This window comes from Xyrauchen texanus, chromosome 23 (genome assembly GCF_025860055.1).
Source record: "Xyrauchen texanus isolate HMW12.3.18 chromosome 23, RBS_HiC_50CHRs, whole genome shotgun sequence".
NCBI lineage: Eukaryota > Metazoa > Chordata > Actinopteri > Cypriniformes > Catostomidae > Xyrauchen > Xyrauchen texanus.
This window is the reverse complement of record NC_068298.1, coordinates 12,008,213-12,033,509: the sequence shown is the minus strand read 5'-3', so window position 1 is coordinate 12,033,509 and position 25,297 is coordinate 12,008,213. Positions and strand designations below refer to the sequence as shown.

Sequence of the window (25,297 nt, the reverse complement as noted above, 5' to 3'; positions counted from 1 at the left end):
CCACGAGCCCGTCGCGCTGCCCTCCTCTGCCCGCTCTGTCACACGGCCAGCTGTATGTAAGTCCCGTACGCCCCTGTCAGTCCCCTTCTCTCAGGCTACTGCAGGGGTGGATTCAGCAGCCAACAAGCCGGTGATATTACCCGCTTGCCTGCACTCAAACGCCGTTTCCACGGCGACTCAAAATAAAGCCTTATGTGTAGAAAATGTGCCCACAATTCAGTGTTCACCCCTACACACAAGCATTACACGTCCTGTGTCCCTATCAGAGCACACTCACATAAAGCGGTTACGACCCGCTCGAGTGTTAGGGTTAATAAACGCACCCACCGAATCCGTGCGGCGCCCATTCTCTGGCCGCTCTGTCACACGACCAGCCTTATGTGTAGAAAATGTGCCCACAATCTAGTGTTCACCTCTACACACAAGCATTACACGTTCCGTGTCCCCATCAGAGCACACTCAAAAGCGGTTACTGAACCACTCGAGTGTTAGAGTCAATAAATGCGCTCACGCAATACGTCGCGCGCCCATTCTCTGCCCGCTCTGTCACACGGCCAGCAAACACTTCTCTGTATGTAAGTCCCGTGCTCGTGGCTATGCTTGCGCATCACTTAACAGACGTGACTCTTTCCCCATTCACCTCAATCGGGAAGTCACTCACAGAACAGCCTGTCCATGCTGTCTGCGAGCAGTCCAGCATAAGCACAGTAAGCGCTCACACATTCTGTTCAGCTGCTGTGTGCAGCAATCAGAGCGATTTGGCCATTCACCCTCTAACATTACGCTTCAAAGCGTGGGAAGATATTCCAGGGATATCCGAATGGGTGTTAAGCACAATAAAACAGGGCTATTTGCTACAGTTCGATCGCCGTCCTCCTTGCTTCAGAGCGCGGCTCGAAACTACTTTGAACACGGAAGCAGTGTGCATGCTTCGTTCAGAAATAGCAAACCTTCTGTGCAAAAGGGCCATAGAGAGAGTGCCGCCTCCCCTGAGCGAGTCGGGGTTTTACAGCCGTTATTTTCTTGTCCCCAAGAAAGACGGCGGCCTCAGACCAATATTAGATCTCAGGGTTTTGAACAAAGCGCTTGCAAAAAGACCGTTCAAAATGCTTACAACCAGCAAACTCCTTGCGCGGTCTGCGAGGGCTCTCCGGTTTTCGGCCTATGGTCAGTTCAGGAAAAGCTCCTTCACATAAATTGTCTGGAAATGATAGCGGTCGAGTACGCGCTCATGCGCTTTCTCCCGGTCATTCAGGGTCACCACGTCCTGGTCCGTTCGGACAACAGATCTGTGGTATCCTACCTAAACCGTCAGGGCGGTGTCAGATCCAGGAACCTCTTCCATCTGATGAAACGCATACTGAGTTGGTCCCAGTGCCACCTGCGCTCGCTGAGGGCGACGCACATGCCAGGCCACCTGAACGACGGCCCGGACAGACTGTCCAGAGACAATATTCCCCCAGGGGAATGGTCCCTGCACGCTCAAACAGTCCAGACGTTATGGCACCTATTCGGCAGAGCAGAGATAGACCTCTTTGCATCCAAAGAGAACTCTCACTGCCCAATATTTTTCTCGAGCGAGGGCGCGCTGGCCCAGGACTGGCCCAGGCGCCCGCTTTACGCCTTCCCTCCCATCTCGCTATTGCCACAGGTAATGCAGTGGATCAGGGAAGCGTGTCACTCGGTGCTCCTCATAGCCCGCGTTGGGAGAATCAGACATGGTTCCGGAGCTTACGCAGCTGTCACTGACAGCGCCGTGGCCCATCCCAGTGAGAGCAGATTTCCTCTCTCAAGCTTGCGGCACAATCTGGCATCCCCACCCAGAGCGCTGGGCGCTGCATGCGTGGGTGATCAACGACTACCCGTCGCTCTGCCAGAAGGAGTTTTAAACACCATCATACACGCTAGAGCCTCTTCCACGAGAAGACTCTATGCGTCAAAATGGTCTGTGTTCTCAAAATGGTGCACCGACCGAGACCTGGACCCGTGGACATGTGGGGTGTCGTCGCTGCTCGTATTTCTACAAGAGCTGCTGGATAAGGGCAGATCCCCATCCACGCTCAAAGTGTATGTGGCGGCCGTTGCGCGTTCAGCTGAACCCCTGCACGGCCAGTCATGGGGTAAAAGCGAGCTGGTCATCCGCTTCCTCAGGGGAGCTAGAAGGATGAACCCCGCGCCCACCATCGGTTCCTATCTGGGATCTTTCTATAGTTCTCGAAACTATGAAAGCCCCCTTTCGAACCACTTCAATCCGTGGATTTGAAATACCTTTCACTCAAAACCGTTTTCTGACTGCCCTGTCATCAGTCAAACGTGTGGGAGACCTTCACGCGTTGTCTGTCAGCGCTGCGTGTCTTGAGTTTGGACCAAGTGACTCCAAGGTCATTTTAAAGCCTAGACACGGCTATGTTCCCAAGGTGATCGGTATTCCTTTCAGAGCACAGGTCATTTCCCTATCGGCGCTGCCAGCACCCGATAGCGAACGCGACGCCAATCTCCTTTGCCCGGTCAGAGCACTGAGATTGTATACTGCGCGCTCCGCCGCTTTCAGACGCTCTGAGCAGCTTTTCGTTTCGTTCGAGGGCGCACCAAAGGTCTCGCCGCCTCGAAACAGACACTATCTAGATGGATAGTGGACGCTATTGCTGCTGCATACGCGTCAAAAGACCTGCCATGCCCATTGGGCATTAGGGCTCACTCCACTAGAGGCATGGCATCCACGTGGGCATGGTCCAGCGGGATTTCCATTCACGACATATGTGTGGCAGCGGGATGGACTTCCCCCTCCACCTTTGTCAGATTTTACAATATGGAAGTGCCCGCTCTGCAGGCAAAACTACTAACGGTTTAATATGCTACAGCTCCCCTGGTGAGCTGCACTGATGGGACACATTCCACACAGACCGGCACCGCCGCTCTGTCGTTCCCTTCCCACTATGTGCTTATGTATTACACAATCAATGACCCGCATTCTTGCCGGCCAAATATTATTTCCCCACTCATAAGGGCTCCCCGGTCCCCCTTAATTCCCTGGGGCTCATACAGTGGATGCTTGAGCGCACGGCATTGACAATGGGTTCCGTGAGCGTAAGCTAGCTTACATATCTGAGAGAACCTCTCGTAAGAGAACGTATCGGTTACCTAACGTAACCTCGGTTCTCTCTAGATGAGGGAACGAGTATTGCGTAGCCGGCCGTGCTTCAGCGCCACGCAGCGAATTTTCGCTTCAGTCAATGAAAACCAGGGTTCCAGCCTACTGAACTACGCTTATATGCACTCTAGTCACGCCCATTTTGGCAGGCTTTGTTGCAGTGAGCGCGCGGACGCCTCTCATTGGATGCGAGTTCGCCCAAGCTCGTCTATAGGCTGCAGCAGTTGCCGCAGAGCAACCTATGAGCTCGCTAGCTAGCCCGCTCAAGGTCTGCAGCTGCCGCACTGCGTTGACAATGGATACAAAAATTAAGGATAATTTTTTGGCTTCAATATCTCAGAAAAGATGAATCTTTCCCGTAGCGTAAGCTAGCTTACGCAATACTCTTTCCCTCGTCTGGAGAGAACCGAGGTTACGTTAGGTAACCGATACGATTTAATGTAAACAAACACAACTAAACTTTTCTGCGTGCTTGTAAACTCCTGGATGTAAGGATGAGTTAACATTTTCCTCAGAAGAAGAGCGGAACTCCGATGAACATTTGTATTTTGAAGAGAGATTTGATCCAGCCAAGGATACAATTTCAAACGAGTAAGTGAATTAGTTTTCATTAGCTGACATGCTATTTTATATTAACGTACATATTTTACTAGTGGGACTGTTTCCAGACAGGATTCAAAGTATTGACATTTGAAATATGTCCTAATAGGCAAGTTTTAGTTACATGTAAATGTTGTTATTTACATTGTATGCTGTATGATATAAATATGATATGTAATATGATATAAAAAATAATATGAATGTTTAGATTATTTTTTGATGAGTTTATGCTGCCTCGTTATCATCAACAAAGCTTGTGCTTGCAAATATGTGTTTAGTTTAAATTAGTAAAATGCACTTTAAATATGCCCATATTAGAAAATCAGCATCTTATAATGATTTCTGAAGGATCATGTGACACTGAAGACTGCAGTAATGATGCTGAAAATTCAGCTTTGATCACAAATGGCATTTTACAATATATTCAAATAGAAAACTGTTCTTTTAAATTGTAAAATGAGTTCACACAATGTTTTTACTGTATTTTGGATCAAATAAATGCAGTCTTGGTGAGCAGAAGAGACTTTTAAAGACTTTTTTTTACTTAAAATTAAGTAAAGTCTTTATGTAAAAAAATATATATAGTCAGATTACTACTTTTAAGTTAAAACTTGATTTTGATCATTAAGTCTCCTCACATTCATTCTCTCTCTGTCACATTCCTCATTGATGGGCCCAGAGGAGGAGTCTTTGTGTCCTCAGGTGTGAATTACATAAATATTCGTGATAGTTCACGCCTCCTCGCATATTACCATTCAACACTAAAATTGTCTTACAAAAGTTAAATTACTATATTGTTTTGTATGAATGCGTGATCAGGATGATTTTCACATTATTTTGTAGCAAAAACTCTAGGCTACAAGATCCAGTTCTCAAAAGTATTGTGGACAAATGTTTAGTATGTGTTATATGGCCTTATTTCAGTGACTTAAAATTTTAGTTTTTTCAAAAACCACGCATAAACTTTATTTTCTCAAAAATACAAACCCGTACATACATGTTGCTCACATATTATTGTAGCCCAGTTTGTTATGTTATGTTTGTTGCCATTAATATGTTTTTAAGCAACTGAAAAAAGCACAAATGTCAAGGCATGTCAAAATTTCTCCAGGGCCCAAAACACCCTCAGACCCCAGAGGGTTAAGCCAACATTTTATTTAAACAATGCATTGGAGTGCTCTATAGGACACTCCAGTTTAAGAGTGCAAATGTACTAAAGACCACAATCTCCTTCTCTCCCAACCAACACATCACACATTTATTTCCTGTAGAATATTCTTATTTGTAACACTTACATACTAACACAATTTGTGAGAATGAATTACTGTTTATTTTTTTGTACAAAATATATTTGAGAAAAAAAAGATAATTTTCCACACCCTTTCCGTCAAAACAAATACTCTAGCTGGGAGGAGGAAGTTTTGAATTTGTATTTACATTATTTTTAGAGTGGATTTTTATATATAGTTTTATCTGTATAGACATATTTTTTATTTTTATTTTTCAAAACTTTTACAAGACTTTTATTTTGAAATTTCTATAGGAAATTTTATGATTACCATCATCGTTTCTGCCTTCACTTTGTTCGCTATCGTCTTAGTAGCTGGGGATTCACGTTTTCTCAAAACCGTCACACACACACAATAAAAATAAAACGCAAAGGAGAGCAAACATGTAAGTAGTATTACACTCCAATCCAGAGACAAAAAGTATGTAACACACTGTTATTTGAAATACAGTCCATAATAAATTTGATTTGTGGTTCGAAATACTTATTAGCTGGAGGGTTTCGGTTAGGCCTGCTCGTTGTTGTTTAGTCCTTCCTGTAGCGCCTTTTTCATGCTGTTTCTATCGTTACTCTTCCTCTTCCTTTATATTTTATTTAGCGTGACTGGTTTCTTTCACACATCCTTTCATGTTTATGGAATATTCACTTAAAACATTTAAACATTTTTAGAAGCTAACTATCCTTGTGGGCGGAATGTCGAATTGCAGCTTCTCATTTAACAATTTAATTATGTAATCTGTTTGGTTTAAGAAATTGATCACAGGTTTAAGGAGTTATATGGGATATTCAGTATAGTGATTGAGTTTATTGTGGAACGGTTGTGAGTTGTTTGTTCAATACTTGGCTGGTTGCTGACCCATGCATTTTCCGCCTTTTTCTTCATCTGCACTAAAACGGAGAATAGTTCCGTGCAATTTCCATGTCTACACAGCTGTTACTCTTTTTGGGGTGCAGTTACAATTCACATTTCTGTTTGTTGAATAAGCTGTCTAAGCCAGAGGTGCCCAACCTAGGGCCCGCGCGGTGACCGTTGATTTGGCCCGACTTGCCATAGATGACAAAAATATGGCATTGATGCAGTTCTTCGTTTTTGATGAATCTTTTTGTTTTAAAAATTTTCTATTACAAAAACCGTAGCTGCTGCTTTTGGCGTTTTATGGTGTTTGAAAAACAAACGATAGGTGCATTCCCGCCACCTACTGTGCTGGAGTGTGGACCATTGATGGAATGGGAAAAAAATAAATACTAATTCTATAACCTTCTAAATCCTATTAAACAGTTATACCCTTCTTAAGTATCTCATTAATGCACTATATATTTTATGATGATTCAAGTCATTAAGCAGCAGTGTAAACTAGAGCTTATTTGAAAAATAGAGAATATAAGTTATTTATTTATTTTTTTTATTTATATGCAGTAACCTTTAAAAAAAGTGCTGTCTGAAAGTTCGCTCCATTGGCCATCCCAGGTGCCACCCCAAAATCCTCACTATGATTGGCCAGCTCCAAAGTCGGAGGTGGGCATTCAATACCGCCAGAAAGAACCTGGCTGTTTTAAAATGGAGCGTGAACAGATGCGTTAACAATAAATGACAGGTAATTAGGTGGACTTGCGAAACAGTGATCCAAAATTAAATCTGGCTTGATCGTGCACTATAACTTGTACAGCATTTCATATCTGCGTGAACGTGACCACTGAAGCATACCCATGATGCGGGCTTGATAAAGTAAGATGAGGGAGTATTTCAATATAAACAACGGTTCCATTCACTCCAAACACCGCACAACATTACGACAAGCACTTATACGTGAACAGACCAGTACTCTCAACAATTCCTTTTCTGCTCTGCCAGCTAGACACAAACGGTAATGCAGTTAGCTAATTCTTCATATTTCATCTTATTCTGCCTAAAACATGTTTTGGGGTTTGTATAACATCTGTGTGCATCATATTGTAATTATTTTGTCAAACGTGAGGATATCACATTTACTTGCAACTATCTGCCTAATAACCATAAGATACAGTGCCATATTTCGGCAAGTTCTTAATCATAATCATATTCTGGAGTCAATGAAATTAATAGGCCTCACAATTTTTTAATTTGCAGAAATGTGCTTTGTAGCTTTTACAAATTCCTTTCATAATGTAATTCATTCAGCCTTAATCCTTCACCTCTTAAGAAAAGAAGCAAAAGTACAATTAAAGTTTTTGATAGCACAACAGGAAAATAGTTTTCATATCAAAGTAGGCTAAATGCATTAACTATGCAAAAAATGTTTACAGCTTTATTTTTTTTAATTCCCTCTTCTCCCAATTTTGAATGCCCAATTCCCACTACTTAGTGGTGGCACGGATACTCACCTCAAAACAGTCTCAGTTGCCTCTGCTTCTGAGACCGTCCATCCGTGCATCTTATATCGTGGCTGGTTGTGCATGACTGCTGAGACTCGTATCACGTGGAGGCTCATGCTACTCTCCACCATCCACACACAATTTACCATGCGCCCCATTGAGAGGGAGAAGCATTAGTTGCGACCAAGAGGAGGTTAGCCCATGTGACTCTACCCTCCCTAGCAACCGGGCCCATTTGGTTGCTTAGGAGACCGGCTGGAGTCACTCAGCATGCCCTGGATTCGAACGTGCGACACCAGGGTGGTAGCCAGCTTCAATACTCACTGAGCTACCTAGGCCCCTATTACAGCATTGTTTAATTAAATTATCCTATTATCCCATTATGTGGTAGTGAAATACAGAACAGTGTGTAGGTCTATGATTCGAAATATCTTGAATATCATCTTTGTCACAAAACAATATCCTGCTTGATAGTATTACGTCATGTCATTGTATCTTAATTTCTCCGAAACTGCACAGAACAACCATGAGTCCAATGTGAGGAGATGCGCTTTTCTTAAAGAGGCCGTAACCACATTTGAAGATAGGCTTACTTTGTCATTTAGCAGACATTTTATTCAAAGTCACTCACAAATGAGAGAGACACAACGTCCATAAAAATTATATTAAAATCAATTATGTGCATAGTGCAAGTATTGGACACTTGATGATTTAAATTATAGTTCTGTGTGTTTTGCAGTATTACTAGTTTAATTTTAAAATAATACAGTTTGATATATGCAACGTTTACTTTTGACCCACTGCCCTCAATCAAGTTTGATTTTTGGCCCTTCATAGGAGAAATATTGTGCACCTCTGGTCTAAGCATTCTCTTTTCAAACTAACCTTTTCAGTCATACCAGTATTGTATAGTATTGTTGGTCTGAAAGATAAGTCATCAACCTTTCAAACATTTAACAACAGGAAGGCGTTTATACTCTTCCACTCTTCTTTCTATTCTTGTCATCAATTCATTCATCATTACAATTCAGAAAAGAGCCTGTTGCTCAGAATCCTCAAAGTGTTTTAAAACATGATGTAGACCTACATAAATAGCTTGATTTGTTCATAGAAAATTAAAGATTATCTGTGAAATACAGACTCATGCACAATCTCCAGGACATGCGACTGGACACAATAAAACCTAATATTGTGAATAAATGCATATATAGTTTGCTTAAGTCTTGGAATTATTATTTTACTTTTTTCTCTGCTGATGCTAAGATAAAATTATGTAGTACTGAAGCATCTGCCTGTTTTCTAAGAAATGTTGTTATCAAACAATGTCATTTCAGCTTTCCGGAAACAAAAATTGTTTTTGTTTGTTTTTTCAGCATAACTTGTCAATTGTGAAGCTCTTTCATATTTGGCCACCTTATATTGTTTTTTCTGCAGCAAACACCAACATTACCACTAGCCGTTAATTTAATGTGTGTAAATTTTCACTTTTCTTTGGATGAAGATTGTTCACCAAGTTTGTTCGCTTCAGATTGTGCGCTCTTTCTTTGCACCCCCATGTGTTTCACTTGCAGCCCGATTATTGGCTTGTCTGTTTTCAGAGGTCCATTTACGGGTAATACTAAATCATGGTCAGTTATGTTCTAAGATTGGTTCCAAAAAGCATTACCTCTGATTCTTCTCTTTAAATTAAATTCCATTAAATGTATTTCTGTTCCTGATTGTCTTATTTGTAGTTTTCAGTCACAGTACAACTTTACATTTTAAATCCTCTCCTGGCCTATGCAGTGCAATGCAATCCCTGTCTCTTACAACCACATTTAAGGATCTAAATTTAATTCTAATTCTTTTTCCTTCAAAGCTCGAAGCTTTCCCAATAAATGGTGCTAATAACTCTTTATGGTACTTCATTTTATGGTCTAATTGGTCAGTGTACCAAACTGTTTCTTCATTGTAAAGAATTTTTGCTTCTATTACTTGCATTGTATCATTTGGAGTTCACTGTCTTGCTTTCCTGTGCCACTGATAACCCATTTCGCGAGCATGCTCGAAATCATTGCTCCAATTGTGTTTCTGCAGAACCATTTCATTCAAGAGGAGCAATCTTTTTCACTGAAGTGTCTTTGAGATCCAGACTTGTATCGACGGATTGTCCTTCTGGGGACTTTTTGATTCGCTTTGTTCCTCTTTTCCCACTGATTTGAATTTCCATCATTTTAAAACCATGTCCCAGAAACTGACCAATGATGGTGCTCAAAAAGGCTTTGCTGTTGGCCGTGGCCTTCTGGCAGCTGCAGAGACTTTGAACTTTAGTATGGGTGAGGCACACTCGGATCCCTACAGCTCTGTTTCTCAGTCCCATAGTGGCATGGCTGGTTTAATTGGAGGGGAGGGAAAAGACCATGACTCTCAGCTGCCCCACCGAGCAGGCAACCACATTAGCAATACCATGAAACTCTTCTCCAGCCTAGGTCTGTCACCAACTGACCTGGATGCTCTCGCACAGATTCCAGAGGAGAACATCAGCGTGGAGACCTTGCCCCATCTTATCATGCAACTTAAGAACCGCAAGATGGAAGTTGGCCGCCGCATACCTGGCGATCCATCAAGACTTTCTTCAGAGACTTCCTACAGAGGTGGGCGAGAGGATTGGGGTGACATGCAAGGCGGAAGACTGGACCGTTCCAACGGCCAGAGTCAAAGCCGCTCACAAGGCGACTTCGGTTATAGTTCCATTCGCGATACATCTGGTCAAGGGTATGACATGTTAGATTACAGCAGCAGTGGCGGCAGAGATGGCCAATATTCTGAGCTTTCCCACGACTCCTACATTGGCATGTCCACATCATCGGCATCTGATGACATGTTCATGCAGAGAAGAATGGGTACCCCGTCCCAGGGAAAAGTGCAAGATTTCTTGGGAGTCATGCCTCCTATGTTTCCCCATGTGTGTGCCCTTTGTGATTTTGATGTTCACTCTGTCATGGTGAGTAATTCAAGCCACTTGCCTCTTGCACACACACACACACACTTCCTTTTCTTGTCCAAGTGTCCCACATGTTTGAGAAGACCTTTTCTTTTTAAATAATATATATATATATGTATATGTTGAGTCTTATTGTTGCTTAGTTAACAGTATTGCACTAAATGTGATTGAGGAGCACATTGGACGTCTATAGTATACACTTGTTAAAGAGTTTTGGTCTTTATTCTTGTCTCCAATTAGGAATCCTGTACCTTGTACATATTCCAGGCTCATTTCTGAACTCATTTATCAGTGGCACTTATAGGCAATAATCAAAGCTGATGGGTAGCTGAGGGATAATTTGACAATGTTCAACTTGTCAAGTTAGCTTTGATCCAATAGGATAAGGCTTTCACTTGTTTAGTTCTAGGATTAAATTTACTGTCAGATACAGGTCATTTTGTTGCTGTATTCAGTATATTTATTTGATCCTTTTCTGTGTTTGTGAAGGAATGGACTCGGCACACAACTGGGATTCGTCATTCCGAAAACCGCAGACTCCTTCTGCAAATGTAAGTGGACTGTTCTGTGAAAAGTGTCCAAATGTCCTGTTCAGATGTTTAAACCATGCTGATAGCGTTTAGAAACATTGTAAAATGTTACAATCCTAAACTGTTAATTATTCTGGGTTTTACTGTGTAATTGGCCTCAACTTCCAGTTATAGTATTCTTTGGATTAATCATTTTCTAATGGAGACTGTTCTGTTCATACTGAAATACATTTGGATTATCAACCGTAATGTATGATCAAGAAATATTTTCTACTCATATTCATATTTATAATATCTTTTGCATTTCATTAACAACAAAAAATATACATTTTAAGGTGAACTTTGAGATTTACATATAGTAAATGAATAATCGTGATTTCCTTGAACTTCGTAATCTTTAAAATACATAAAATTAAGTTTTGTAGTACTACTAACTCAAAAACTCAAGTACAAAACTGAGGTTGTGGGGAATACCCTGACTGCAGTTATTTTCTTTAAAACCACGGAAATTAAGTTGAAACAGCGATATAAATGTTAATTTGAACTTGCTCTTAGTTGCTAGATCATTTTTGTGTGACATACATTTTTAAGTAAACAAAGTTTACTTTTGTGTATATCTAAAAAAAAAAAATGGGTTTCTAGTTGTGCTGACATAAAATTACCATAAGTTTAATTTTTCTTAAAAGAGTGAGTCAAACATTTTGTTATTGTAAAGGCAGTTCTATGGAAAGGAGGAGGCGAGAACCGGCTTGACAATATAAATAATAGTTTAATGAAGAACTAAACCAAAAGACACAAACACACATAGGACGGACAGCTGCCCTTAAACATTCTCTCTCTGTTGCACCACCGCCTGGAGTCCGCCTTTATCCCTCTCAGAGGCTTGATTAGCCTGATAAGGGACCGGTTGTGTAAAATCACGACCCCGCCTTCCCCGTCACAGTTATATTTTAAGTAAATTCAACAGAAATGATTTTTTCAGTGCATGGTGATAACCAGAAGTGTTGTTTAATAACCTTCAAGGGACAATTCAACCAAAAATTGTAATGATCTTTTACCCACCATCTGCCTTTCCAAATCCAAATAACCTTCTGTAGAACACACAAGGAGATGTTCGGCAGAATGTTCATGCTCAACTTTTCCATTGTGTGTCCATGGGCTGTCGAGCTCCCAAAAAGACAGAAAGCCCCATAAATTTAGTTCAAATTAATCTTTGTGTGGGAAATAAAGCTATTATAATGATTATCTTTCCCTTCATTATAGCTCTCATATCTCACTAATGTGGCATATAAATAAATGCAAATGTGATTTAAGAACAAAAATTCAGTGAATAACAGTTTAAATAAAGAATTCCTTGGAAAGCCATTTAATGGTTTCAAAATACTTGGACACTAAAAAGAACCATAAAATTAGTCAATACAACTTGTGGTTATATTCCATCTCCTTTCACTTACATTTTATAAAAGTCAATTTTTCAGGAACAATGGGTTTGGCGCAGCATAATTTGGGATCAGATCACATTTGAAACTACTGTATTAAGTAAATCAAAGTTGAAGCTTACACTGAACTCTGTGCAAATTTGTATTCGTTTTTAACATTTAGAGCTCAAGAATTCTAAAGCAACTGCCAACTGTTTCCTGTTGTTTTACAGGTACCCGGACTGGGATCCTCACTTGCCCTCTACTCGCATGTATGTCACTGTCACATTCTCACATTCACTGTCAAACACTGCCTCAATGATTTTGAGACATTTTGCATTTTTGTTTACAAAAATTGCTTGTCTGTGTAATCTCCATGAAGAAAAGAGTAGTTAATCCTAGTTATGGGACAATATATTGAATTTCAAAATATTGCAAACCAAAATATATGACAAACCATATCAAAGCAAAAATTTCATGTTTTTAAATTTGCAGCATTGTTTTTAGTCCATATGATCATAAATGACTGTGCTTGAATTTAGCTTTTAGAAATTGAAGCACTGGAATACCTGGGAAATCACCTTGTTTTGTTAAGTCCTTGAAGGTAAAATGGAGCATTTTTTCTTTGTAATGTGTGTCCATCAAAGATGAGATCCACGCTAGGCACTTTCATAGAATAATGTCTTTTAATATCCATGCTATCCTTTACAGTCAAATGTTCATCAGCAAGTAAAAATTCTGAAAGTAATTTTTATCACAGAATGGATGCGGTAAAGAAACTGTGAAACTGTTCTCGTTAACGTGCACTAAACTGAAACACTGAGGTGCCAGCTGAACTGCCGCCATTCTTAAAGAGACTGTACCAATTAAGCACTTGTAATACAACTGAATGTAAGCTCCATAAATACTTGTAAATTGTGTACTTGTATTTAGCGCTGACCGCATGTGATCCGATCACCAAAAATGCATCTTTATACCAGGTGGAATCATGGTCGTGTCTTAAGTATTGTTAAATCAAATTGAGATTATATCGAATCTTGAACCTCATAACATCGCGCGATTAGTGAGAACCTTATTGTCCCACCCCTGGAAAAAAAAAAAACATTAAAATGAATTTCCCTTAGGTCGACTTCCCTTTCATTGGACACAAAGAGTCGTCAAGATGGATTGCTGGGAGCAGCTCCAATGGGTGCTGGTCTACAAAGATCAGGGATGAGCTCCAACTGGGGTAATAAATCTTTCTGAGAAAGTAGTCTGACAAAGCAAAATGTATTTTCTTTAGCAGACATCGTTTTTGTTATCTTTTTACAAAAGCACTGTTTTGCTGAATCAGCATTCCACTTTCATAAAATTGTCAAACTGCAGAATTTAGTGCAGTAGATTTCTGTGGATTTTCCTCATTCTGTTGTTAAAGCTCCACTAAGTAATTACATTTTTCTAATATATGTTTTAGCCCTAAAATTATGAATAGATCTTTTTGACAAATGTTTGAAAAAATGGACAATAAGAAGTCATATTCTACTTGCACCCAAACAGCTACCTTATCAAGAACTTGAAAATAACATACACTTTTCTTATGATATATTGGCTAATTTATATCACTCTTTTTAAGGGGCTGATTCCAGTATGGGAATGAAAAATAAAATGTCATCATATTCAGCGGCTCCTAAGGTAATAATTTACCAATATTTGTGCTGCTGAGAAATACTGACATATATTTGATTGGAGGGTATTCATTTGATTTCAATAATGGCATTTCACTTGTGCACTCATCAATATTTTTTCCCCCTAATTTTAGATAAGAAGTAGAGTGGTTGTGGCAAAATATGACAGGAAACCACTGTCACCAAATAGTCTATTTGCTTTGGCGAAACCCTTTGGTACCATCCGTGTGCATCTAGTGCTGAATAACAAGGTATTAGCCCATAGCTATATATATATATATATATCACTCTGTTTCAAGTCTGTTTACAAGCTGCTGTCGTTTTCTTTTCTTTGCAGTATGATTGCAGATATTTCGTATACAGTGACCCCTTAAAATGTATGAATCATTGCAGGCAAAATATTAACCAAGTGGCATCTACAAACAAAATGATGCTAGACCTTTTCTTAGAACTAACTTACCTTTTCTTAGCTACTTTTTAATTCCTTAATCAACTGGTCATTTTATTGGATGTATGAGGTCTGTTCCCCTCAAGTGCACACAGGTGCCCTAGCTGAGTAACCACAGATGTAGTTCATAGGATTTACTATGGACATGTTCCACTAAGATTAATAACCAGAAAGTGTCTGAACTTCAACTAAATACATTTTTATATTTTAAACATATTTTTTTATATTTTAAACATTCTTTGTTATATAATGCAAAGACATTCATACATTTTAATTGTGGTTTAAAGGGATGGTTCACTCAAATTAAAATTCTGTTATTTAATCACCCTCATGCTATCCGATGTGTATGGCTTTCTTCTACAGAACACAAAGATTTTTTGGAGAAAATCTCTGCTCTGTCCTTCCGTACAATGCTAGTAAATGGTGACCAAAACTTTGAAGCTCCAAAAAGCACAATAAGGCAGCATAAAGAAATCCATACAATTCCAGTGGTGTAGTCCATGTCTTCTGGAGCAATCAAGTCAGTTTTGGGTGAGAACAGACCAAAATGTAACTCATAATGTCACTATAAATCTTGACAGCAGTCTTCTTGGCGATCATGATTTCAAGCTTCATTACACTTCCTAGTGCCATCTAGCGCTCTGCACATGCGTCAAGCACTAGGAAGTGTAATAAAGCTTGAAATCATGATCGTGCCTAGAGACTACAATGCCAAGATGTACAATGAGAAAAGAGTGACATTTTGGTCTTTTTTCACCCAAAACCAATTGGATCAATTCAGAAGACATGGGTTAAACCACTGGAGTCTTATGGTTTACGTTTATGTTGTCTAGAGCTTCAAATTTAGGTCACCATTCACATGTATTGTATGACCCAACAGAGCTCAACTTTATTTAGAAAGCTCTTTAGAAACCACAAGAGTAGACCAAAGTGCCGTACAGAGATATACATTTACAACATTACAAGGAAAAAAGACAGATTAAAATAATTATCACAATAAATACAATTAACAATATTCAAATACTTATTCAAAAGCCAATGTGATTAAATAAGTCTTGAGGCCGAATTTAAAAGCACCAACGCAGGTAGCAGATTTAATAGACAGGCAAATCATTCCACAATCTAGTGGCTACAATGGAAAAAGGACAGTCACCCTTGCACTTCAGGTGAGACAGAGGAAACGTGAGGCACAGCTAGTCAATAGAATGCAAAGATTTTTGGGATTGGTGAAGGTTGATTAAATCTTTTATGTACACAGCCACCAAAGGCTTTAAAAATGATTAGTAGCACATTATATTGGATTCAATTTTAGCCAATGTAATGATGCCAAAACAGGTGTAATATGATCCCGTTTTTGGTATTTGTTAAGACGTGCTGCAGCATTTTGCACAAGCTGCAGGTGAGAAACAGAGGACTGACTAATACCTAAATACAGGGCATTACAGTAGTCCAAATGGGTAGAAATAAAAGCGTGCATAACTTTTCCAAATCTTTAAAAGAAAGGATAGATTTTAGCTTTGAAATAGATCTTAACCGAAAGAAACCATTTTTTCACAACAGCATTTATCTGCCGATCAAATTAAAGCAAAAAAATTACTCCTAATTTAGTTTTACATGAGTGCTTATTACCAGGCAATAAACCAAAGCTATCATAAGAAGTCGTCTTTTTCAGGTTTGAAATAATATCCTTTAAATGTGAAAAGGACAAAACGACATAAGTTTTAATAAACGGATTTAGTACTTTATTTACGGTGTCAAACTGAACTCCAGATTGCTATTTCATGAGATAATGCCTGAGAAATAGGTAGATCTAGCAACCTTAACTCTTTGATAAACTAATAAACATTCTTTCTGAATATCATAAAACACCTGTAATTTGTCTTTCAGCCACTTAATTTCAGCTTTTCCATGTTCTTGTCCAAGGGTCCGTCCGAGTAGTACCATTTAAGAAGAGGGCTTGTCTCTGCAACATTTAGCCATGTTTCAGTAGCAAATAAAAAAATCTAATTCATGTGAAAGATAAAAGAGTTTTGTTGACGAGATTGTGCATTACCAAAGCCATTTGCACTGAAGTGGATTGAAGAGGCAGATTAGAAAAGGTACCTTTTAATTCCGTCGGTGTTCCGCCACACAGAGAGCAAAGATTTGAGCGATTTACTCCTCTGTTTTTATTCCTTGTCAGAACAATCATTGACATAGAGGGAACTGGAAAGACAGGCAGCAGGTATGAGCATCTAAACATCATCTGCACAACAGCGCAAGCTCCCTCTCGTTTACCACATTTCCTGTGGCGTTTCTTGCTCAAGTATATGCAGCCAGACATACAAAAATAATGAAAACGTATCAACTAAACAGGGAGCAATGGCATGCCAACATATACAACCTGGCGCCATCTTGCTGCTTGGTTAATATAGCTCAATAGCTGAGATATTCTTCTAAAACTCTTCGTTTATGTTCTGCAGAAGAAAGTCATACACGTATGGGATGATATTAGGGTGAATAAATAAGAGAATTTTCATTTTTGGGTGAACTATTCCAAATAATTTTTGAGCCACTCTTTATTCCAATTTACATGGTGCAATGACCTTTTTTTTTTTTTTTTTTTTGTGCACTCATTATCTCTGGATTATTTTTCAAAGGCTTTCCTGGAGCTGCAGACACATGAGGAAGCTTTGGCTATGGCTAATTACTACCAGCGCAAACCTGCCATTTTACAAGGGAAAGAGATACAAATTTATTTGTCTAAGGAACTGATGGTAATAAAGGTAAGATGGCATAAAATATTTAGGGTTTCAAAGTCAGAAAGTAGTTAAAATCAACCTATTAGCTGTTAAATAGACCAATACAGCTTCTTTGGTTTTATCAATTCAGAAATCTGGAAGACCAGACAGAGACACTAAACCTGTGAAGGAAGGAGAGAGCCAGGTGGTGTTTTTCTCCAATTTGCCACAAGGGAGTGACAAGAAAATGGAGCTCCTTACAGTAGCTCGTAGATTTGGCACTGTTGAGAAACATCTTTTCCTAAATGCTCAGGTATGTTGCAAATACAGCATTTTTTAGACAAATATCATGTTTAAATGTGCTGCAAGTTATTTATTAAATTATTTGCAATAAACATCCCTATTACCCATTTTCCCTATTTTTTAAAGATACGTCTTTTTTAAATGATCAAGGCATGTTGTACACAATTTTATCTACTAAACAAATTGTTTAATATTTTTTAATTTCTATGCACCACTATAAATATTCATTAGCAGGAATATTTGCATGCAGATATTTTTTCCAAAACATTTTATTACATGTAAAATGAAGGGAAATAAACAATAATCGTTTGATGCAGCTTGCAGGAGAAAAGGCTCCTTACAATAATTTTGATATTCACAATTTTGCTCCACAATTAGCACCTCTAAATCTGAGGCCATGGTTCTCTCAGGTCATGAAGGATGGGTCATGACCGAAAGAACTAGGTTGCGAGTACAAGCGGCCGAAATGGGCTTCTCCCTTAGAGATAGGGTGAGGAGCTCAGTTATCCGTGAGGAGCTCGGAGTAGAGCTGCTGCTCCTTTGAGGTGGAGTCAGTTGAGGTGGTTTGGGCATCTGGTAAGGATGCCCCCTGGCCGCCTCCCTAGGGAGGTGTTTCAGGCACATCCAGCTGGGAGGAGGCCTCGGGGAAGACCCAGGATTAGGTTGAGAGATTACATCTCCACACTGGCCTGGGAACGCCTCGGGGTCCCCCAGTCAGAGCTGGTTAATGTGGCTCGGGATAGGGAAGTTTGGGGCCCCCTGCTGGAGTAGCTGCCCCCGCGACCCGACTTCGGATAAGCGGTTGAAGATGGATGGATGGACAATTTTGCTCCAGTTAATCATTGCAAATATATCATGAATTTTCAATTATATTGCCCATCCTTAATCTCTTTTCCACTTTGACTTGTTTTATAAAGGCTTTTGTTCAATTCCGCAATCATGAAGATGCAGAGATGTTGGTCAAGTACTACACTCTCCATCATTTGACTATCAGTGGAAGATCCATCCGACTGAACATCTGCACAAAGTACAAGACACTAACGTAAGTTAGTCTTTCCTGGGAAACCATTGATATCTTCAGAATGAAAATAAGCCAAATGTGTAATATGTTCTTTTGATATTTCAGGGTCCCACCAGGCAAAGATGGCCAAGGAAAGGAAGAACATACCCGCAAGAGCAGCAGTAGCAGCGGCACCAGTAGAACTGGTGACAAACCTTCATCAAGGAGCCAGAGATCCTCTAGCTCCAAAGCAAAGGAGAGCTCAGATGAGAAAAAAGTGGAATCAAAGCCTGAAGATGAAGATGCAGTCCAGGGAGATAGATCAAATGATGAAGAAGCTGATGTTATGGAAGCACGTGATGGAGACGAAGAGGATTTTGATGAAGGGCCCTCTGCAGATGATGTCAATTCATCTCATGATCCAGAGCAAGCCAGTACCCAGCCAGAAGATATTGACACCACCGTAGAGGATGAGGACCCTGAAGCACAGCAAACCAAAGATGGTACAGATGATGCAGAGACTGCGGAGAAACAAGACGACGTTAATGAAAAACAGGTTGAGACTATGCTGGAGAAACCTGTGGGATCTGAGGGTGAGCAGGAGGAGATTACCGCTGAGCTTCCTAAAGAGCTAGAGGAACAAAATGATGAACAACCTGAAGATGATGTTGCTGAAGAGGACAAAACAGAGCAGGCAGGACCTTTTGCACATCAGCATCTACACTACCCATTTATTTCTTAAAGGAAAAGTTCACCCAAATATTAGAATTTCTTTCATTTACTACCACTCTTGTTGCTCAACCTGTATAACTTTCTTCTGTGGAAAACAAAAGGAGATTTCTTTTCTTTTTTCACAATGTTGAGGCAGCTCTTTTCCATACTGCAACATATTGTATGGAAATATTGTGACCATGACTGTCAAGATTAATAAAGGTGATAAAGTAGTCCATATGACTTGTTCTCAATTTTCCAAGTGTTCTGAATCTGAAACCATATGGTGGCTTTGTGTGAGAAACAGACTGAAATTTAAGTTGTTTTTCGCTGGTATGCTCATTTTCAAACTTTAAACCAACTTAGTTCTGTCTGTTTCAGCACAAAGCTGTCATGTATCTTCAGAAGACTTAATGGTGTATATTAAGAGTTGTGTGGACTTTTTTTCAAATCTTTTTTCCAACATGACAGCACTGGTCATTATTTTTCCATTGTATTGAAAAGAACAGCATCATCAACGTTCTTTATGTTCCACAGAAGTCAGAAAACAGCACAATGCTGCGTAAATGACAGAATATTAATTTTTGTGTGAACTATTCTTTGAACAATAATATTGAACTGTTCTGACCTGCATTTCTGTTGACTACCTGTCTTATACTAGGAGGATCAAGGTGAAACTGACTTCCCTGAAAACATAGATGAGTTTGTTACTCTTGATGAGATAGCAGAAGAAGAGGATGCTGAGAAACAATACTCCAAGTCCAAAGCTAAAAAATCAGGTAGTGCCTTTTAAAGATTATCAGCCTAACAGCCAAACTGTATTTATAAAATGTTTATTATGTAGGTCTTAGAGGACAAGCAAGAATTTTCTAAAGTCAGTCCATTAAACAAGCGCCCTTGTATATCTTTTCTGTTTTAGGAAGCGCCAAGGAAAGCGGAGTAAGTGAAGTTTAATTTATTCGTTGCTGTGTGCACTATATAAAATGTTTACACTATTAATTGCTTGGCGCATTTATATACGCATATGCTTTTAAACCAGTACTAATGAGGGTTTTCTAATTGTAGGGGTTGAGAGTTGTCAATGTTGTTGGGTTTAAACGTGGCTACAGTTATCTTGATGAACTCCTTGCTCTTGCGAAGCCATTTGGGAGAGTGGTCCGGCACCTGATCTTGGATGTGAGGCCTGAGGTAACTTGGATATTCCGCTGCTTAAAGGTTCAGCACACTGTGTTTGCAATGGCTTAATTGTAATTATTAGACTATCAAACTAGGTCACCGCTGTGTGGTAGGAACCTTTTTTTGTAGGAATAATGTGTGTATTGGCAGATTTTTATCGCCACAACTACTGGGCGATCAATACACACACACACACACATTATTATTGGTGGCAAATGAGGTGCATAATATTGCTTGAGTACAATGAGTTGATTTCAAGGTATTTGTATAATTTATTTCAAAGTTCACTAAAAAGAGCTCAAAATTGGTGTGAATCGTAAACCTTTCTGGGCAAAATGTGTTTTTCTAGGGCTGGGAATCGATTAAAATTGTTTAACTAATTAATCGCACAATTTTCTGTAATTAATCGCGAGTAAATTATGGTACATTACAATAAACATTTTTACATGAATATATTTACTAAATTATGTACATGTTCAAATGTTCCTTTTTTCTTTTTTTTTTATCTCTTCTGCCGTTTTACAGTGGACTTTGTTTAATAATAGGATCAAATGGGCAGATTCAATTTAATTCAAGCTTTATTGGCAAGATAAGCTTAAGTGTACTGTACGTTGACAATGCATTATTAGACACTATACATACAGATATAAACCATATTGAATGCTGAAGTTTAATTTGCTGAAGTTTAAAATCTCAGAACTATTATTTTCTCTAGCTGCCATTCCATCTCTACAAGTATACCTGTCTGCAGCTGCCTGAATGGACAGGTCCTTCAGTCTCTATCACACGCACACATGGGGTCTCTCTTTCACGGTTCCACTTTTGAAACTGGTTCAGACAACAGTAGTTGGGCATTTACAGGCTTGTATCTCTTTGTGTGCCTGGTTCACGTGAAGTCTCCATGCAGTAAATCCGCTCCCGTGTTTATTATGCCCGGGAAATGCATCGCGTGTAACTAAGAATGCACTGCTCCACACAATTAGTTTCTGTGTTAAGACGTATAGTCATGTCGAGTGTGTACCTCCTGAAAATGTGTATATGCCAATTAACCACAGAAAGTGGGGAAAAACATCAGTTTCACATTGTACACAGGTGACTATTTTCCAGGCAAGCAGCAGATGCTCTAACCCCACCACCACCCTATTCCTAACCATATGGAGCCTGTAAGGCAGAGTAGCCTGCCAGGAACAACTAGGCTCAGGAAGGGGGGGGGGGCATACTGCATTAATTGTGTTCTTTTTTTTTTACATGTTAAAAATATTGATCGCAGAAATGTGCATGTTAAATTTCCCAGCCCTAAATATTTCTTAATTTTTGTTGTTGTGATCTGTGTTAAAGGCCTTTCTTGAGCTCTCCAGCGAACAAGAGGCAAGAGCAATGTCTAGTTTCTACAGTGGAAATGTCATCGCATCTGTGTGTGGAAAACCAGTGAAAGTTTACCATTCACACACCTATCCAACCATCCAGGTAAGACCTGTTAACTCACCCTGAATCAAGTGCTTCTGAATCTACAAGGATTAAACTTTCTAACTCCCATGTTTATGCAACATCTGCAGACTGGCAAAGTTATCTACGTTGGCAATGTTCCACCTTTTAAAACATCAGATGCATCCATTCTGAAAATCGCTGAACCATTTGGAAAAGTCAGAAGATATTTTGTTAATCGATTACGCAATGAGGTAATGGATCTGTTTCTAAGGGGTGCAAAAGGAGAAAATAAATGATATAATGCAGTATTTCTTGCTCTTCTGTCCTACAGTGACAGTGTCAGAAAAATCAGATTTTACCAAAGTTTGCATTCAAATTTGAATGTATTGTGTCTTTCTCTTGTGTTGTTTTTCTGGCTTTAAACAAAACAAATATGCAGCCTGACCTCTGTATTGATTCACAAATTACCCTTTCTGGCCGGTTCTCATAATGAATCAGTCGAAAAAACACATTAAAGAGCAGTTTCTTATTCTTCTTCTCCTACTTAAAATGAAACAAGGACTGTTAACTTGGTTTGGTTACTTAACCGTTCATGGACCACATTATGAAATATGGTTTGTGAGACTTAAATATTTATAATTACTGGCTTGTTGTTTATATAATAATCATAGGCCTAGTTTAAGATACAAAATCTAGTTGTTTTTTAGTTTTTTTTGTAATGAATGGTTATTGGAATTTTGTAGATAACAATGTTGTGATGTTTATCATGTTTGTTCAGTGCTTCATTGAGATGGAAAAAGGGGAAGATGCTGAGAAAATGGTAGAGGCCTACAAGGAAAATGCACCTAAATTTGAAGGCAAACGATTACTTGTCTACAAAAGCAGGAAATATAAGCAACTTAAACATGGGTCAGTTTGACATTCAGGTCCTCTTTTTTTGCTTGAAAAATAGCTGTTGTCTTTGAGCATGTGTCTTATAGTTTTGTCTGTTTTACCAATATAATCTCCTCTCTTGCAGACACAGACCTCCATCCCCAGAAACGGACGATAAAAAGCCATCCAAGAGGGAGCGCTCTGGAGATGCTGAGGCCCAGAGCAGCAACTCTGGCAAAAATAATGGCAAGAAAGAGGAAGAACCCTCTGCCAAGAAGATCAAAGTGGAAATTCCTGCCACAGATAAACCTGAGGTAGAGAACCAGGAAGAAAGTGAAAGGCAAAGTGTTTCAGAAGAAGCTGCTCCTGAGGTGGAGAAAGAGCCAGAGGAGGAACCAAGCAAAGACACAGCAGAGGTCCAAAACATGGAGACTGAAACTGTGAGTGGCCTCATTTGATGAGGATGGCATGCTTAGAGATCCCATGAAATGTAATTTTGACTTTTAGTCAAAAGCTTTGAGGCCATCTGTAAGCAAGTGTACTCCTAAAAGTTGATTCAACTTTTAGCAGGTGTATGCTTTTAAAATACTCTCTTCCAGTAAAATGAATCAAAAATATTAATGACTCATCTTGACAAAGTTTTATCTGATAAAATGCTGTCTATTATAAAAATTTCCCCCCTCCTAATACCATTTGCCTCCAAATAGCAATAGTAAATCAAGATTCAAGGCTGTCACGTAACCTACATTTTGTTGGCTTTTTGAAAAATTTACTAACTATTTTATATGTTCTTTGCAACAAAGGACAGAAAACTAAACTTATCTAGCAATATCATTCGGTCATTAAAACCCCCTGGCTCATGCTTGTTAATATAAGTTTATCACTTAATCACAAGTAAATGTAAAAAGATACAGTACTATTACATTGCCAACCAAAATGCACCTGCTTTATCCAGTGATTTCCTGTGCTGTTTTTTAAACAGGAGGCTAAAGATGAAGAGGCTGTTGCCACTCCACCTGTTGTTGAATTGGAGAAGAGTATGGAGACTGAGGAAAAAGCCACTACACCCACACAAACACCACCACTGTCTGAAACTAAGCTTGAAATGAAGCCTGAAACTGAAATTAAGCCTGAAACCAAGCCTGAAACAAGCCTTGCTACTCTTGGGGCACATGACCCTAATGTCCCAGTAGGTAAGATGACTTGAGGTGGTCTTTGTGACCCACTGTATTTTTCTTTAATGGGAAACTGTTGCCTAGTGCAGTGTAATCTTTAAAGACAAATTTTTACTAATAAATCACATTTAACATTGTTTATTCATTATTTTAGGTGTGGAGTTCGTAAAGATGGGATACTACTGCAGAGTCTGTTTCCTGTTTTACTCCAATGAGGATACTGCTAAGAAAGTTCACTGCTGTAGCCAAGCACACTATGATAAACTTAAGGTGACCCCATTTCTCCAAAACAAAGTTACTTTCATTTAGTTACTTGTAGTACTGTGACTGTAAAAGCCATACCCCAAGAACCATCACTGGTTAGGGTGCTTATCAAGTTGTCAGAACAGGATTCTGATCTGTGTAACATTGGAATTTCTGTATTACATCTTCATGATACCTTTATGATTTTGTTTAACCTACAAATTTAATAATATCAGATCAGATGCTAAATGGTGAGGCTACAGCAACTCTGCAAAATTGTTATTTCCCACAAGGCATTGTTGTGTTGAAATGTTTCTTGCAATACAATGTGATTCTCAAACAAATATGTTCTGTTTTTCTCACCAGAAACATCTGGAGAAGGAGAAGGCCAAAGTGCAGAGTAATGTGACAAAGAAGTGAACCATTAACGCTGGAACATCTCTCGATATGTCTGTTATGCTATTGACTTTCATCTACTTTTAGTATGACCTGAGGGATCGCTTATGTGGTAATTAGAAAGTTTTTATGTAGTAAAACTGACACATCAGTAATACTTAACTGTTTAGTTATCTTAATGTAGATGTGCAGTTATTTTATGCCTTTATTGCTACTACGGTGTCCTTCTGTTTTCCCTTTTTTTTTTTATTAAACTAAGAATTCCTCAGACTCTGCCTGTTGTCATAATTTTCTCTTGTGATTTTTTTTTTTTTTTTTTTTTTTATAATTCTCTTTGTAAAAGGAAAATAAAATTCTTGGCCTCACAAATTCAGTGATATAATGTAATATAGGAGATTTCTACAGGTTATATTTAGGTCCTGGAAATCAAATGTAATAAAAAGGGAGGGTTATCACAGGTTTAGAGTTTAAAACTTCTAGCCACAGTCTTTTTTTTTTTTTTCCATCTGCACTTGCAGAGTAATGGTATGCTTAAGGCTTTGGAAATTTGGCAAGCTTTCTTTTTGGACCACTGACACACTGAATGTCAAAAAATATATCTAGATTGCTAATATTGGACTTGGTTCCCCAATTTCTGTAAATCAATCTGATCTGTAAATTTTGGGTCTTTTTATTTTTTATTAATTTATTTTCATCGCCTTTTCTCACAAATTTGGAATGCCCAATTCCCACTTAGTAGGTTACTCCCCAGTGGTGGACAGTAACGAAGTAAATGTAATTCGTTACTGTACTTAAGTAGCTTTTTTGCGTATCTGTACTTTACTGAAGTATTTAAATT

At 39.1% G+C, this 25,297-nt stretch overlaps 1 protein-coding gene across 1 annotated transcript; it reads left to right on the top strand.

Annotated features, from left to right (window-relative positions):
• Nucleotides 1–5,317: 5,317 nt before the first annotated feature.
• Nucleotides 5,318–24,723, top strand: LOC127617200 (matrin-3-like). The gene is made up of 21 exons (XM_052089126.1): nucleotides 5,318–5,425; nucleotides 9,468–10,374; nucleotides 10,864–10,925; nucleotides 12,556–12,594; nucleotides 13,447–13,550; nucleotides 13,935–13,993; nucleotides 14,121–14,237; nucleotides 17,074–17,199; nucleotides 17,306–17,467; nucleotides 18,375–18,499; nucleotides 18,584–19,151; nucleotides 19,830–19,947; nucleotides 20,088–20,107; nucleotides 20,234–20,356; nucleotides 21,683–21,811; nucleotides 21,901–22,023; nucleotides 22,551–22,681; nucleotides 22,791–23,085; nucleotides 23,628–23,838; nucleotides 23,975–24,090; nucleotides 24,430–24,723. The coding sequence occupies exons 2-21, from the start codon at nucleotides 9,613–9,615 to the stop codon at nucleotides 24,481–24,483; spliced, it is 3,444 nt and encodes a 1,147-aa protein (XP_051945086.1). The 5' UTR covers nucleotides 5,318–5,425; nucleotides 9,468–9,612; the 3' UTR covers nucleotides 24,484–24,723.
• The last annotated feature ends 574 nt before the right edge of the window (nucleotides 24,724–25,297 follow it).

Excerpts from the sequence above, each read along its gene's own strand:
- LOC127617200 (XM_052089126.1), top strand. The coding sequence starts at position 9,613 with ATGTCCCAGAAACTGACCAATGATGGTGCTCAAAAAGGCTTTGCTGTT. Across the intron at positions 17,200-17,305 it reads AGGAACTGATGGTAATAAAG|AAATCTGGAAGACCAGACAG; the intron begins GTAAGATGGCAT and ends TTATCAATTCAG. Across the intron at positions 20,357-21,682 it reads TCTTGGATGTGAGGCCTGAG|GCCTTTCTTGAGCTCTCCAG; the intron begins GTAACTTGGATA and ends TCTGTGTTAAAG.